Source organism: Bufo bufo, chromosome 10 (genome assembly GCF_905171765.1).
Source record: "Bufo bufo chromosome 10, aBufBuf1.1, whole genome shotgun sequence".
Lineage (NCBI taxonomy): Eukaryota > Metazoa > Chordata > Amphibia > Anura > Bufonidae > Bufo > Bufo bufo.
Window position 1 is genome coordinate 8,798,475 of NC_053398.1, and position 15,175 is coordinate 8,813,649.

Sequence of the window (15,175 nt, forward strand, 5' to 3'; positions counted from 1 at the left end):
AGATAGATTAGCAGCAGACACACCAGGGAGTGACAGACACAATTCAGTTCAGAATACTGTGTTGTCCGGTGGACTCCTAAGGGCCTGTTCACACGTCCATTTATGCCGCAGGAATTTTGGCGCGACTGGAGTGCGGATGCGGCACCGCTGAAACCTCATCAGGCGTACGCTCTTAGTTTAGCTCCATTCAATGGGTCTAAACCGTGTGCCGGTCCGAGGCATCCAAAGTGAAAAACCGTAGCAGAACCTGTGGCGTTTTCCGCTGCGGAATATGCAGTGGAGTTTGACAGCACCACATCCTGTGTGTGAACGCACCCTTACAGGACTGAGGGTCTTACAGAGCTCGTCTTACCTGTCCCTGGTGTCTTCAGAGCCCCCGTGGTGGACTTAGTGCGGGGGCTTGTGATCCCCACTTGAGCAGTCATCCCTCGCCTCCAGGACCCCGCCTGGGATATGACCGTGTTCTTCCTTCCGGAGGTGCTCTTATCGGACTCGTCGGACAGGTCAGAGGGGTTCTTCCTCCATTTACTCCCAGACTCCATCTTCACTCCGCTGTCTGAGCCGCCATCCAATCTCTTCAAGTCATCGCCGGACCAGAGGGAGTTGCGGTCGACCTGTAAGTGTTTTTCTGTATCAGTCTATAAAGGAGACATGGAAAATGCTGTCAATGTGCAAACGACAATGTCTGTTCAATGCAATCAATACATGGCGGCCTGTGACCGGGGGTCCTGCAAATGACGACGTCTGTTCAATGCAATCAATACATGGCGGCCTGTGACCGGGGGTCCTGCAAATGACGACGTCTGTTCAATGCAATCAATACATGGCGGCCTGTGACCGGGGGTCCTGCAAATGACGACGTCTGTTCAATGCAATCAATACATGGCGGCCTGTGACCGGGGGTCCTGCAAATGACGACGTCTGTTCAAGCAATCAATACATGGCGGCTGTGACCGGGGGTCCTGCAAATGACGACGTCTGTTCAATGCAATCAATACATGGCGGCTGTGACCGGGGGTCCTGCAAATGACGACGTCTGTTCAATGCAATCAATACATGGCGGCCTGTGACCCTACGGTAAACTACTTGAAGGAGCTGTATGCTTTGTACAATCCCAGCCCCCTAAATATAAGCAGATACAGTGTTATTCCTCCGCTAGGGCCCCAACGATCGGCTGTAAACCACAAGTATTAAACTTCTCCGCAGCGCCACCACAGGTGAAAGGAAGCATTGCACAGTCTGTATAATGCATAGATAAGCTGGGTCCTCAGAGTGAGGCTGCTCAGGCCGATGGCGATAATAAATGATGCATTTTCCTTTAAAAATATGCAATATAATATATTGATCACATCAGGCCACTATGGGGGAGGGGGCATCCTCAGTAGATGAAGGTGTTTGAGGCTGTAGCGGGGGTGTTCAGATGATCAGGGGTTATGTAAGTCTCATGTTTGGAGGGTGGGGTGAGAATCAGGGGGTGATGATCAGACAGGAATCAAGCTGGAGGGGCGATGATTAGAAATCAGGTCGAAATGTGGGAGAATTCTGCAAAAACGAGTCAATTGGTGCCTCATAGAAACCAGTGACCATGAACCAGCAGACACCAGTGTGTGCTCGGAGACCCTTCCCCACGGCCCCTGGGATATAGACCCAGTTCCTGCGGCCGGTTTGTGTAATAAGTCATTAGTGCGCAGCGCGAGGCTCATTAACAGGAGTCTGATGCGTTGCTGCTTTTATAAACAGACTAATTGCCGTTACATTAAGATGACGGATCTACCTCGGGGACATGGCAGATGAAACAAGGTAACCGCGGCAGAGCGAGGAGCAGGACCTGGGAGTGAAGATTAACACAGCCCAGGGTGTCGGATCTCTTCTGGAAGGTGGGGTTGTCAGACCTCAGCCCTGTGCGGTGCGGCAGGCCGAGTCCTGCAGACATTGGCGGGTCTTACCGAATAACTCCTCATTTATACAGATAATGACAGATTGTTTCCAGCTCATTTCTGCCGATAATGAAATCTCGGAAGACGCTGTACTTGTTTCCACAACAGTCCGGGGCAGGAATGCTCGCCCCAAAATACCAGCGTGCTTACATATAACAAACACCGATGCAACCTACACGCGAGTCTAACGGCATGGCCTTCCGGAACGGCGCCAGGTACAGGCTGGGCTACCGTGGGGTGGCATCCATTATTATGCTACTATGGGCACCGAGCGTGTGACCGGACGATACAACAGGGGTCACGGCTGCGAGGTACCACGTGTATCTGTCCTTACAGCTCCATTTTGCATTCTGTCTCAGGCAACAGAAAGGCCCCAAGGTGGAGATCGTCACTGACAATGAGCAGGGTTATAGGATCATGTAAGGATCCTCGCTCCCCCGCTCATTAGGTAATTGTCTTCACTTCAGCGCTGGGATCCATCACAGCCACACACCCCGACACAGGAGTATAAATTATCCGCAAAAACCTGCAAACCGGCTCCAAGACGGAGAAGAATAGCAGATTCCTCCCCGCCCAGGGTTCACAGGGGATTTAGTGTGAACTCCAGGAACCATGAATTATATCATCCAAGTAAATCATGTCAGCCCAGGATCAGCAGATAATCGGGTCACAAACTGGGTTTTCAGGCTCACACAAATTTCGCAAATTCTACCCCTGCCACACCCCAAAGTAGTATAAGGGTCCGTTCTCACGTCCGTGGTGGTATTGTGGATCCGCACCCCCCCCAATAGAAATGCTATTCTTGCGGACATGTTCTATCTTTTGCGGAGCTGCGGACCGGAAGATCGGGGGTCGCGCTCCACAAATGCGGAGAGCACATAGTGTGCTGTCCGCATCCATTCCGTCCCCATAGAGAATGAATGTGTCCGCACCCGTTCCGCAAAATTGCGGAACGGATGCGGACCCATTTGTGGACGTGTAAATGGAGCCTAAGGGGCATCAGTCCTTGAAAGACAACCAAAATGGTCGACAGTGTTTATGGCTTCAACATATCTACAATGACATATAAAGGAACTTTGCAAATAATTATTAAAAATTTCCTGCAGCTTCTATGCATCTCCATAGTAACAGACTACAGAAAGCGTGCCGCCTGATCCTGCCGTCATTGTCCCTTCTATCTGTCCCCTACTTCCGTCTAATACACAAAAAGCCATGTGAATAAGGGTCCATTCACATGTCCACAAGTGTATTGCGGTCGGCACATGACCGTCAGTCTGATAGGAATGCCTATTCTTGTCCGTGACGGTGGACGTGCTTGTGTGGGGCTGCAGAATGGAACTACGCACCACGTGCTGTCCGCATCTTTTCTGGCCCTATTGAAATGAAGGGGTCCACACCCGTTCCCCAAAATTGCAGAACGGATGTGGACCCATTCATGCGGACGTGTGAATGGACCTTAGAAAGTAGGGGATAAATGGAGGAGAGTAGAACTGCAAGATCAGGCTACAGAGGTTGTTTGTAGTCTGTTACCATGGGGATGCATAAGACTGCATGGCAGCTGTAGACACAAAACGGTAGGAGATATTTAAGACTATTTTTCACTTTAGATACCCTGAAGCGATGTAGCATTGGTCACATAGAGGGACATGGCCTTTAAATCACCTGCATACGTTGTCCTCCAGCTTTTCCAGAAACCAGAATGGTAAATCCGTTCCGCTACGCGGCAATATGGGAGGCAGGGACGTGACAGCCGATAACTAATTCATTTCGCTGCATATAGGACAAGCTGGGCGACAACCCTTGTGAGAGCAGTTATAACTTAAAGAGGACCTTTCACCGATTCTTACCCTATGAACTAACCATACAGACATGTGGAGCGGCGCCCGGGGATCTCACTGCACTTACTATTATCCCCGGGCGCCGCTCCGTTCTGCCGCTATGCCCTCCGGTATCTCCGCTCACTAAGTTATAGTAGGCGGAGATACCAGTCCCTAAGTTATGGTAGGCGGAGTATGCCCTAGCGCTGGCCAATCGCAGCACAGAGCTCACAGCCTGGGGAGGTTATTTTCTCCCAGGCTGTGAGCTCTGCAGTGCGATTGGCCAGCGCTAGGGCAGACTCCGCCTACATAACTTAAGGAACGGAGATACCGGAGGGCATAGCAGGAGAACGGAGCGGCGCCCGGGGATAATAGTAAGTGCAGTGAGATCCCCGGGCGCCGCTCCACATGTCTGTATAGTTAGTTCATAGGGTAAGAATAGGTGAAAGGTCCTCTTTAAAGGGGACTTCTTCCCATAGACCTTTAGTGTCATTTGACTGGATCCATTCACAACAAGGAAAAAGTGCCCTTGTGGGCGATCAGGGCCTTACCTGTACATCCAGGTTTTTCCGCGAGGACGCTGGCGTGTTGGCGTACGAGCTGATAGAGGAACTGGTGTTAATGTCATCCGTGCTCAGGTTGTCGATGGTATCGCTGATCCCACTGCTCACCGAGCTACTGTCATCCCAACTGCAAGAGACCAAACCAGCGGTTACGAGACGGCACCAACATAAACTACAACGGGGAAGACGGTCTGTGCCACACAAGCCTACAGATAAAGCCCGCAGCTTATAACAGCGCAGGAGCGGCCGATACCAGTCACACGATGTCCGGGTCTCTGGAGGGTCTCAGATATGTGACAAAGTGGTGATCATAGGGGCACCCAACACTACAGTCTCTCTCTAAGGTGAAATGGCTGATTACAGAGAACAATAGATTGCACGGATGGGACATACGGCCAGCTTGGAACAACAGAATGCAATAACCTTCACCTCAAATGGACAAAGATCTAGTGCTCCTTCTAAACGGTTCATGTTAACCCACTGACAACCCCCACAAAACATATTATACCAAGACTATATATCCCAGGGTGGTCACTGGGCCCCAGACCTCATCCAGTACCAAACAGGCTTCGGTTTCCCAAGGACCTGGTACTGAACCGATGAGAGAAGTGGCCCCTCGCCTCACAGACGCTAATCTCACATTCCAGCGGCACTATTTTGGGCACTGCCCTGTTTATGCTATAAATTCCCTGGAACGCTCGCATCTATTTGCACAGTTCACTTTGCTGCCAGCGCGGGCCGTGCACATGACCCAGAAACACAGTCATGGAACCGATCCGCGGGCAAAAACAGCTAAGACCCCGAGAAATCAGAGCAAAGCTGGGGGGGGAACAAGCAGATACAATCTAACCAAACTGTATCAGACCTAAGTATCTAAGCCAGTGGTATCTAAATCAGCACGTGGCTTTCCAGAGGCTGTGAAACTACAGCTCCTAGTTGAAGACCACTGACCTAGACGACATGAATTTCCTGAATGTATTGAACTTTCCAAAAAAACGCATCTAAAAAATTTTGTTTTCAAAAGTGGACATCCCCTTTAAGGCTACAGGAGGTGCTTTTTCTAAGGGTCCAGAGCCTTCAGCAGGCATCGGATATGGCAGTGATAGGCAAACTGCGGCTCTCCAGCTGTTGCAGAACTACAACTCCCAGCATGCAAAGTCTGCCTACAGCTTTCAGCCTACAGCAGGGCATGGTGGGAGTTGTAGTTTTGTAACAGCTGGAGAGCCGCAGTTTGTCATCACCGTCATGATAGCTTCACATGGACTGTATGGAGTAATAGGTATTTCAGCGACAACTGTAATTTACATAAACATTAAGCAAGTTGTCACTGCTCCGCCCCCTGCTATACGGAGGCATACCAGTTCTATAGGAGCGTAGGAGGTTACACAGAGGCATATTGGAAAGTGATTAACCACTACAATATAAACCAGGCCGGATTTTAGGTCGGTGCACGATTTCCTACTTATCTCTGGAGGGATCTGCTCGAAGTTTTAACTTACAGTGAAAATCTGCCCATGTGGCTTAATAATAATAATCCTTATTTATACAGCGCCAATGTATTCCGCAGCCGCCACGCAGAGGGCGCGCCACCGCCTGTTTTTATACATTTCCTCAGTCTTTTTACAATAAATAATAAATGCTTCCTGAAACATTGTTTCTTTCTTTAGTTACAAACACGCAAAAACAAATGAATAGTATATTTTTGCAAATTAGTGTCTCCGTACCGGAGAGATTCGCACATGCAAAAATATCCAAATGATGGACGTAAGCAGAAGAGAATCTAAAACAAATACAGATGATCTGTGCAGGCGCGCCTGTATTACTCAGCAAGCGGCCAGGGTCCACCTCCACACCAGAACCAGTTCTGCCCGGCCCAGATAGGGGATCTTGATTTTTATTTATTTTATGCACTTATATAGCGCTACTATACTCCGCAGCGCTGTACAGACATTAGCATCACACTGTCCCCCATGGGGCTCACAATCTAAGGTCCCTATCAGTAGGTCTTTGGAGTGTGGAAGGAAACCGGAGGAAACCCACACAAACACGGGGAGAACATACAAACTCCATGCATCCTTCTTACCAGATCTCCTGTGAGATGAGACCCTGTGAGCGCCAGGGAATCCGCAGCCCCTATTAATTACACACAGCTAGCTGGAAGAACTTGTTTTGGGCAACTGTAGAAGACAATGCTTCCTACAAGGCTGCAGGGGGATGTGATAAAGACGAGGTAGTCGGGGGGGAGGGGAGGCCCATTACTAATCCAAGCTAACAGGATTAAGGTGAAAAGAAGAAAAAAAGAATTAGCAAATACTGCTCTGGCCCGGTTCTCTCCCTCATCTGAATGGAGGTCCACAGGTTAGACTTTTATCTACCCCCTAAATTCTCAGTGCAGCCCCCGCCCGAAAAAGATAAAGCAAAAAAGTCCCCTTGGGGTGCAGAAGGACTCTCCATTCACTGCTGGATTTTCTATCCTTTCCATTATTAAATTGCAACAATGTATCACTCCTACTCTGATACAAAGTTTCCCCCTGGATTGTAAGTGTCTGTATTTGTTCTACAAAGATAAGGAACATTTTGGCAGATAAAGGAAATATTTCTCTGCCTTTTAGATCAGGCCGGTTGCTTTTCACCCTCTTCGAAGGTCATAAAAAGTTGGCGAAGAGCTGCGGACTGACTGCAGAGCCCTCACAGGTAAAAGGTGACGACAAAAAACCCCAAACATCTGTGGACCCCCCTAACCCCACCCGGGTACGTGATAGACATTCCATGTCAGTGGCCACTGACTGTAAGACTTACCTCCGGCTCCTGAGGTTTCCAGTCCACTGAATGGTTCTGTTCTGTCGCCCATGGACATTCCCGGACACGAGAGCCCCGCGGACCGCGGCCGGTGACACCTTCATTGAGGACAGCGCTTCCTGAGCGCGTTCATATCTTCTTCCCTAACAAAAGTTTTGCCTCTGGAGCACATGGAAGCGCCCTGACAATCACTGGAAGCCTCACAAGGAAGAAAAAAAAAAAAAAAAGCCTTGCACTTCAGAAGTCTGGAGGAAACCTGATGCCACCAATCATTAACCAGTGAAGTGCCGGCAGCCCACACGCCAGCACAGACAGGGCAGTAAAGAAGCAAACTGCTTACAGGTCTGGGAATTTTCCTGAGCAAACACTGAATGTAGCAGGGAGGCAAACAAGACCCTGCGGTGATGTCAGGGAGGGCGAGCCCGGGTCCCCGGCCCATGTGGCGGTTTTCATACAGACTCTGCAGCCACAGAGACCACAAGGATCTCCATAGAACGATACAGGCACCCTGGGGATGACCCATTGTGGGAGAACTACAAGTCCCAGCAGGATGTAGCATCCAGGGAATGTTACACAATAGAGATTGTGATCTGTGAATTATATTATTCTGAGTGTGGGGTACGTCTGCAGCAAACCCTAAGGGGGGGGGGGGGGGGGGGGGGGGAGTTTAAGAAGGTGGTGGTCTGACCGCAGTGACCCCCACCGATCCCGATCCAATAGATCGACAGGTCGAGCTTACACCTCCATTTATTTTCTACGGAGCCAATGGAGATAGCCGACTGCTGCGGTCAGCAATTTATGGCGGCTCCACAGAGAGTGAATGGACGGGCAGGGCGCCTGTTTAAACTGCTGCTCGATCAAATGGGGGAGGGGGGGGAATGAGACCCCAGCGGTCGGACCCCCACCCATCAGTTAGTTATCCCCGATCCTTGGCACAACCCCTTTAAAAGTCGCAGCCTTCTTAATAAGGGCTCGTTCAGACAGCCGTATGCTTTCCGCAAAAATGCGGATCCGTTTTCTTGCGGATTAGATGCGGACCCGTTCACTTCTATGGGGCCATTTTCTTCCATTCTACGGCTCCGCAAAACGAATAAAACATGTCCTATACTTGTCCGTGAAAATCAGGACGTGGCCCCACTGAAGTCTATGGGTCCGCAAAAATGCAAAATGCAATCCATTTTTTTTTTTTTGCGGACATGCTAAACTGTCCGCAAAAAAACGGATCCGCATTTTTGTGGACAGCATACGGATGTCTAAATGATCCCTGAATCGGATGCATCTCCTGGTAGTCCGTGCGCCAGTAGAGCAAATCTACGGTAGCGACGAGCGCCATACTTTACACCTGTTTCTGGACTAAATTATAGTAACCAGGATGGGCTCTGGAGGCCACGCCCCTTTGCTAAGGGCCACACACTTTTCACATTTTTGCGCGAAATACCACCCGTTTAAAAAGTGACCACGGGGCTGTGTACATAGACTGTAAGCTGAAGGGCCCAGGGTAGTGTACTGAGGGTTTTACGACTACCACAATATCGCACACCCTAGCATCCGTCACCCCAGATATAAATGCTTTGCTTGCTGTGTGTGGACTCAGGGAGTCTCTATGTACTGAAGTCAGAGTAAACAGCTTGTGCTTTGTGACGTCCTCGCCTGAATCCGTGTCACAGGCGCCGTGGCTCGTCCTCCTGAATTATCCTGCAGCAATTACTTCACACTTCAATTATATTCAGTTGCTGCATTAAAAAGGATATAATCTGCATTGCCCTGACCTAAATATCTTCTCCTGGTCCACAGTTCCAGCCTGCAGTGCCCAGAGCTGCATTCACAATTCTGCTGGTTTCTACTGGAATATGTCGACAGGTTGTAGACAGACACGCCCCTATGACACAATGCTGCACTGCATTCTGGGACATTCCCTTTTTCCTCCATAGAACTGCATTAAGGCACTTGCAGAGACACTGAACTAGCAGGGGATGCTGGGAGATTTCAGTTTAGTGGCTTTCAAGATAGTGAGTGCAGCGGCAAAAAAGTAAAGGCTAGAGCAGGCATCCTCAAACTGCGGCCCTCCAGCTGTTGTAAAACTACAACTCCCACAATGCCCTGCTGTAGGCTGATACCTGTAGGCTGCTCGGGCATGCTGGGAGTTGTAGTTTTGCAACAGCTGGAGGGCCGCAGGTTGAGGATGCCTGGGCTAGAGTTTAAAGGGGCTCTCCGTAAACGGATTGCAACTGTCCCCCTGCTGCAGTCAGCAGAAATCTAATAAGACGACTGGCAGGAAGTGTTTAATTTCCCTGCAGCGCCACCACAGGGGAAGTTAGGCATTACACAGGTTCTGACTACTAATTCGAGGAAATGATGCGAACCTTCTCCTGAGATAAAGGTGTATCTAATCACCAGCTCCAGCTGTTGTAAAACTACAACTCCCGCTATGCCCTGCTCTAGGCCAGGGATGCTCAACCTGTGACCATCCAGCTGTTGCAAAACTACAACTCTCAGCATACCCTAATAGCTGTAGACTGTCCAGACATGCTGGGAGTTGTGGTTTTGCAACAGCTGGAGGGCCGCAGGTTGGCCATCCCTGCTTTACGTCAAAGAAAGCAGATGCTGACAGCTCTCTTATGGCTAGAGACCCTGTGGCTCCCCAAGACCTAGGGGTCCAGGTGCACCCCCCCACTACTGTAGGGCTCAGATTTAAGTAAGTGAACCCCCCTCTGCAGCATATTGGCTTAATGGTTATGAGCTGAGGGTTGTAAATAGCTGCTCACGGAGGAGCATTTATTGCATGTGCAGCTGTTTATAATCCGGAGCTGATCCCAGCATTACTCCGACTCTACAGAAGAGAGCACGAGAGCATGACGTAGCGCTCACATACTGCGCCGCGGGAAGCCAACCGCGTACGAGTCCAGGAGCTCCGTTCCAATGATTTTACTGGGCCGCAATGGAACAAACTCCGATATATTATTTGGAAGGAAACAGATTTACTGCTGCTTTACAGCGCCAAACAACGGAACAGCCGGTAAGCTCTGCGCCTGCAGGTAATGAATTTCTAGTGAGAGCAGGAATACCGGAGCGATGAAATCACTGACATCTCTGGTAAAGAGGTTTGAGGTTAGATGGAGGCTGCACGGAATCTGCCACTTCTTGTACATGTCGTCTATCGCAGCCCGTGGCCACAAATCAGAGCGTGCGGCCTGTCCTGGCAACACAGAGTTAACTTACCAAGAGCTCCGGCTTTCTAAAAACACACGGGGAGAGGATCATGGTAATTTACATTAAAATAGGTATTTATGACCATTGTGAACAGAAAATGAGTAGGTGTTATGTACTGAAACATCGAATGTAAGGAGGGATTTCTGATCTGAAGCCTGCAAAACAGAGTGCAGCTCTGGAGTATACTACAGGATGTAACTCAGGATCAGTACAGGATAAGTAATGTATGTACACAGTGACTGCACCAGCAGAATAGTGAGTGCAGCTCTGGAGTATACTACAGGATGTAACTCAGGATCAGTGCAGGATAAGTAATGTATGTACACAGTGACTGCTCCAGCAGAATAGTGAGTGCAGCTCTGGAGCATAATACAGGATGTAACTCAGGATCAGTACAGGATAAGTAATGTAATGTATGTACACAGTGACTGCACCAGCAGAATAGTGAGTGCAGCTCTGGAGTATAATACAGGATGTAACTCAGGATCAGTACAGGATAAGTAATGTAATGTATGTGCACAGTGACTGCACCAGCAGAATAGTGAGTGCAGCTCTGGAGTATAATACAGGATGTAACTCAGGATCAGAACAGGATAAGTAATGTATGTACACCGTGACGCACCAGCAGAATAGTGAGTGCAGCTCTGGAGTATAATACAGGATGTAACTCAGGATCAGTACAGGATAAGTAATGTATGTACACAGTGACTGCACCAGCAGAATAGTGAGTGCAGCTCCTGGAGTATAATACAGGATGTAACTCAGGATCAGTACAGGATAAGTAATGTATGTACACAGTGACTGCACCCAGCAGAATAGTGAGTGCAGCTCTGGAGTATAATACAGGAATGTAACTCAGATCAGTACAGGATAAGTAATGTATGTACACAGTGACTGCACCAGCAGAATAGTGAGTGCAGCTCTGGAGTATAATACAGGATGTAACTCAGGATCAGTACAGGATAAGTAATGTAGGTGCACAGTGACTGCACCAGCAGAATAGTGAGTGCAGCTGTGGAGTATAATACAGGATGTAACTCAGGATCAGTACAGGATAAGTAATGTATGTACACAGTGACTGATAAAACTGTAAAGGTTTTGAAGACCTGCCCTTTAAACAGGTCACAATCATTACTGTCGGAAGGTTAGATGTGCTGTTCAAACTGGTGCTGGAAGTGGTAAATCCCAGGCTTTAGCTTCTTTATAGGTAAAATATAAAATTTCCTCTAAAAACTGAATTCCTGGGATGTGCACAGAAACCAGAGGCGCCCGGCCCCTGTAGATGTGAGCAGAGGTGGAGCATTCACACACTACCTGCTACGTCTATTATCCTGTGGATTCACATTGTGAACTATTACAGTTTAGTAGCGTCTCTGGATAATGGACTCGGACTCAGGATCCTGAAATAAATCAATAACGGGCAGAACGAGCCAGAAGAATGGCGTCCGCCGGGATCGCAGCCACGAGCGGAATGTGTTATTTTAATCTTTTGTGTTGTTTTAAACATTGGGCTGAATTCGCTCTGAAGCAGATCTGCCTGACTGCGAGGAAATGAAGCATGGGAAGGGTCGTGTGAGGCCGAGAACCTTGGAAAAGTTTGTGCCCCCCCCCCTGTAATTACTCCGGCTGATAGGGAGGACGCTTCCTGCAGTTAATGATTGTCAGGAGTCACTGAAAACCGGGGTAATAAACACAGGCTCCCACAAAATGATAGCCATCAGCTGGACCTGGACTGCGGGAGTTTATAACAGTCTGGGAGCGTTATAAGAGAGGAGCCGTCTCTGGAGGCAGCTGTCTCCCATACGATTGATAAGGATTGCTGGGAGCCTCCTGGCCAGAAGCGGCTGATAACAGGGAGCAATTGATTCTTTTCACCTCTCCCATATGTTAATCCTGGGCCTCCTGATTCATGAACTGAATGCCAAAACTACAGTGTACACTGACACACAGGCAGAGAAATGAACAAAAGGGAGTATAATTATGAAAAAAAAAAAGCATGTGTAATGTATATTTGCTTTCCCCAGCGGGAAACTAGAGGATGACCCCTATAGACATCGTAAGGGGGGCTTACAGGTTGCTATGCACTATATAATGGAGACCATGATAATGCGGCAATGGCCGATCAGGAAAATAAGGAGATATTCGGGATTTAGAATCCATATATTTTTTATCACGGGGACATGAGGTGAGGGCGGCTGGAGCAGCTGTGTACCCAGGACTATGACCGGTGAGTCCGAGTCCGGTCTGTGGGGCTCTGGGTTATGTGACCGCCGTCTCCTGTGCATTCAGCTGAGGGAAGAATGGGAGTTATCTGATAAAATAATATGGGTTATATGACATAATGCAGCCGGGGGGCCCCATCCACCCACAAGAGTCAGACAGACTGGTGCACTCAGGATATCGCACAGCGGTGCAGGTATTTCTGCTGTCAGGACACGCTGCTCAGTGATATCACTGGAGGTGTGAATGCAAAGCTGTCACTGACGGCAGGAGCAAACCGATTACAGCGAGCAAATGTCTGCAATACTGCGCTCTTCATATGTAATCTAAACTGTATATCGTCTAATGCTGGATAACTGTCTGCATACATTATATATAGATGGTATTTATCCTCCAGAGCTGCACTCACTTATCTGCTGGTGCAGTCACTGTGTACATACATTACTTATCCTGTACGGATCCTGAGTTCATCCTGTATTATACCTCCAGAGCTGCTACTCACTATTTCGTGGCTGGTGCCAGTCACTGTGTACATACATTACTTATCCTATACTGATCTGAGTTACATCCTGTATTTATACTCACAGAGCTGCACTCACTATTTCTGCAGGAGCAGTCACTGTGTACATACATTACTATCTGGTTACTGATGCCGAGTTACATCCTGTACATATACGCCTGAGCTGCACTCACTATTCTGCTGGTGCTTCACTGTGTTCAGACAGTACTTATCCTGGACTGATCTGAGTTATCATCCTGTATTATACTCAGAGACTGCACTCACTATTCTTGCTGGTGCAGGTCTCTGTGTACAGACATTACTTATCCTGGACTGATCCGGAGTTACATCCTGTATTATACTCCAGAGCTGCACTCACTATTCTGCTGGTGCAGTCACTGTGTACATACATTACTTATCCGGTACTGATCCTGAGTTACATCCTGTATTATACTCCAGAGCTGCACTCACTATTCTGCTGGTGCAGTCACTGTGTACATACAGTACTTATCCTATAGTGATCCTGAGTTACATCCTGTATTATACTCCAGAGCTGCACTCACTATTCTGCAGGAGCAGTCACTGTGTACATACATTACTTATCCTGTACTGATCCTGAGTTACATTCTGTATTATACTCCAGAGCTGCACTCACTATTCTGCTGGTGCAGTCACTGTGTACATACATTACTTATCCTGTACTGATCCTGAGTTACATCCTGCATTATACTCCAGAGCTGCACTCACTATTCTGCTGGTGCAGTCACTGTGTACATCCATTACTTATCCTGTACTGATCCTGAGTTACATCCTGTATTATACTCCAGAGCTGCACTCACTATTCTGCTGGTGCAGTCACTGTGTACATACATTACTTATCCGGTACTGATCCTGAGTTACATCCTGTATTATACTCCAGAGCTGCACTCACTATTCTGCTGGTGCAGTCACTGTGTACATACTTTACTTTATCCTGTACGGATCCTGAGTTACATCCTGTATTATACTCCAGAGCTGCACTCACTATTCTGGCGGTGCAGTCACTGTGTACATACATTACTTATCCTGTACTGTCCTGAGTTACATCCTGTATTATACTCCAGAGCTGCACTCACTATTCTGCTGGTGTTGTCTCTATAAGACTATCTTTAAACACATAGAATTATTCAGTATGGAAGATGAAGATGTTCCTGGTCCTCGGTTGTTCTCGTCTCTCTTCGGTACAGGACTCCGATCACATACTGTACACAGTTATCAGCTTATCTGCACCCACACAGACTAGGCAGGACTCTACCTGGGAAGAATTAAGGGGCCAGTTTCACATAAAGGTGTGTATGTTGTACTTTAAGTGTGGGAAAGCACACAGGCCTCGGAGCGCGCGGCAGGTGGAGGCAAATCGCTCACCATTGCTTTGCTCAGGTTTTTTGCCGCTTGGCTTTCTGCTCTGAAAAAGGTGCGACAGCAAAACCCACACCTTGTCCCTGTCCGTGAATATAACTGTACGCACCCAACGTGCTCAGCCCCGCCGGGGATGGTCCCCTCTGCCGAGCAGATCTGGGCTGTAGGTTACACCTGGAGTTGCCACCATTCTGCTCTTAGACAATGGCACCGGGGGAGGGGAATGACCTAATTCCATCTGCTGGCTATGGCCTGCATTACTGGAAAGGGCAATGATAGGAAACAAAGCTCCTACAGGATCTGATCTCTTCAGAACTGACTGGACTCATCCAATGTCCGGCATACCTCTGTGCTCCACATTTCATCAGCCTCCAGAGCTGCACTCGCTGAGAAAAGAAACTGCACCCTCATGACGACTGACAAACACAGGCGTACTACAGGTCACCTGCAAATCTCCTCCATATTCTGCAGGATGTCCAGAAACCCTGCAAATACTTTCAACTTCCACTGCGCAATTTTCCATTTCTGATGCTCCATTCACTCCCAGAGATGCATTAGGATTTCCGCTGGCGGAGTACGAGCTGTGCATGCTCAGAAAAAGTAGGGAGCAGCAGAGAGATGTGAATGGATGCAGAATTGTAGAATTCTAAGTGCAGCTTTGGAAGTGAGTGGAGTCAATGCAGCTTTGGATGCAACTAGAACATAAGACATGCTGTAACACATGATCAAAAC

At 48.5% G+C, this 15,175-nt stretch overlaps 1 protein-coding gene across 1 annotated transcript in view; it reads right to left on the reverse strand.

The window, feature by feature from the left end:
- Window positions 1–15,175, reverse strand: part of NAV2 (neuron navigator 2) — a 67,611-nt gene that overhangs the window by 33,175 nt on the left and 19,261 nt on the right. The window contains 2 exon segments of the mRNA XM_040409758.1: window positions 353–638; window positions 4,306–4,444. Coding sequence (XP_040265692.1) covers window positions 353–638; window positions 4,306–4,444 — 425 coding nt within the window.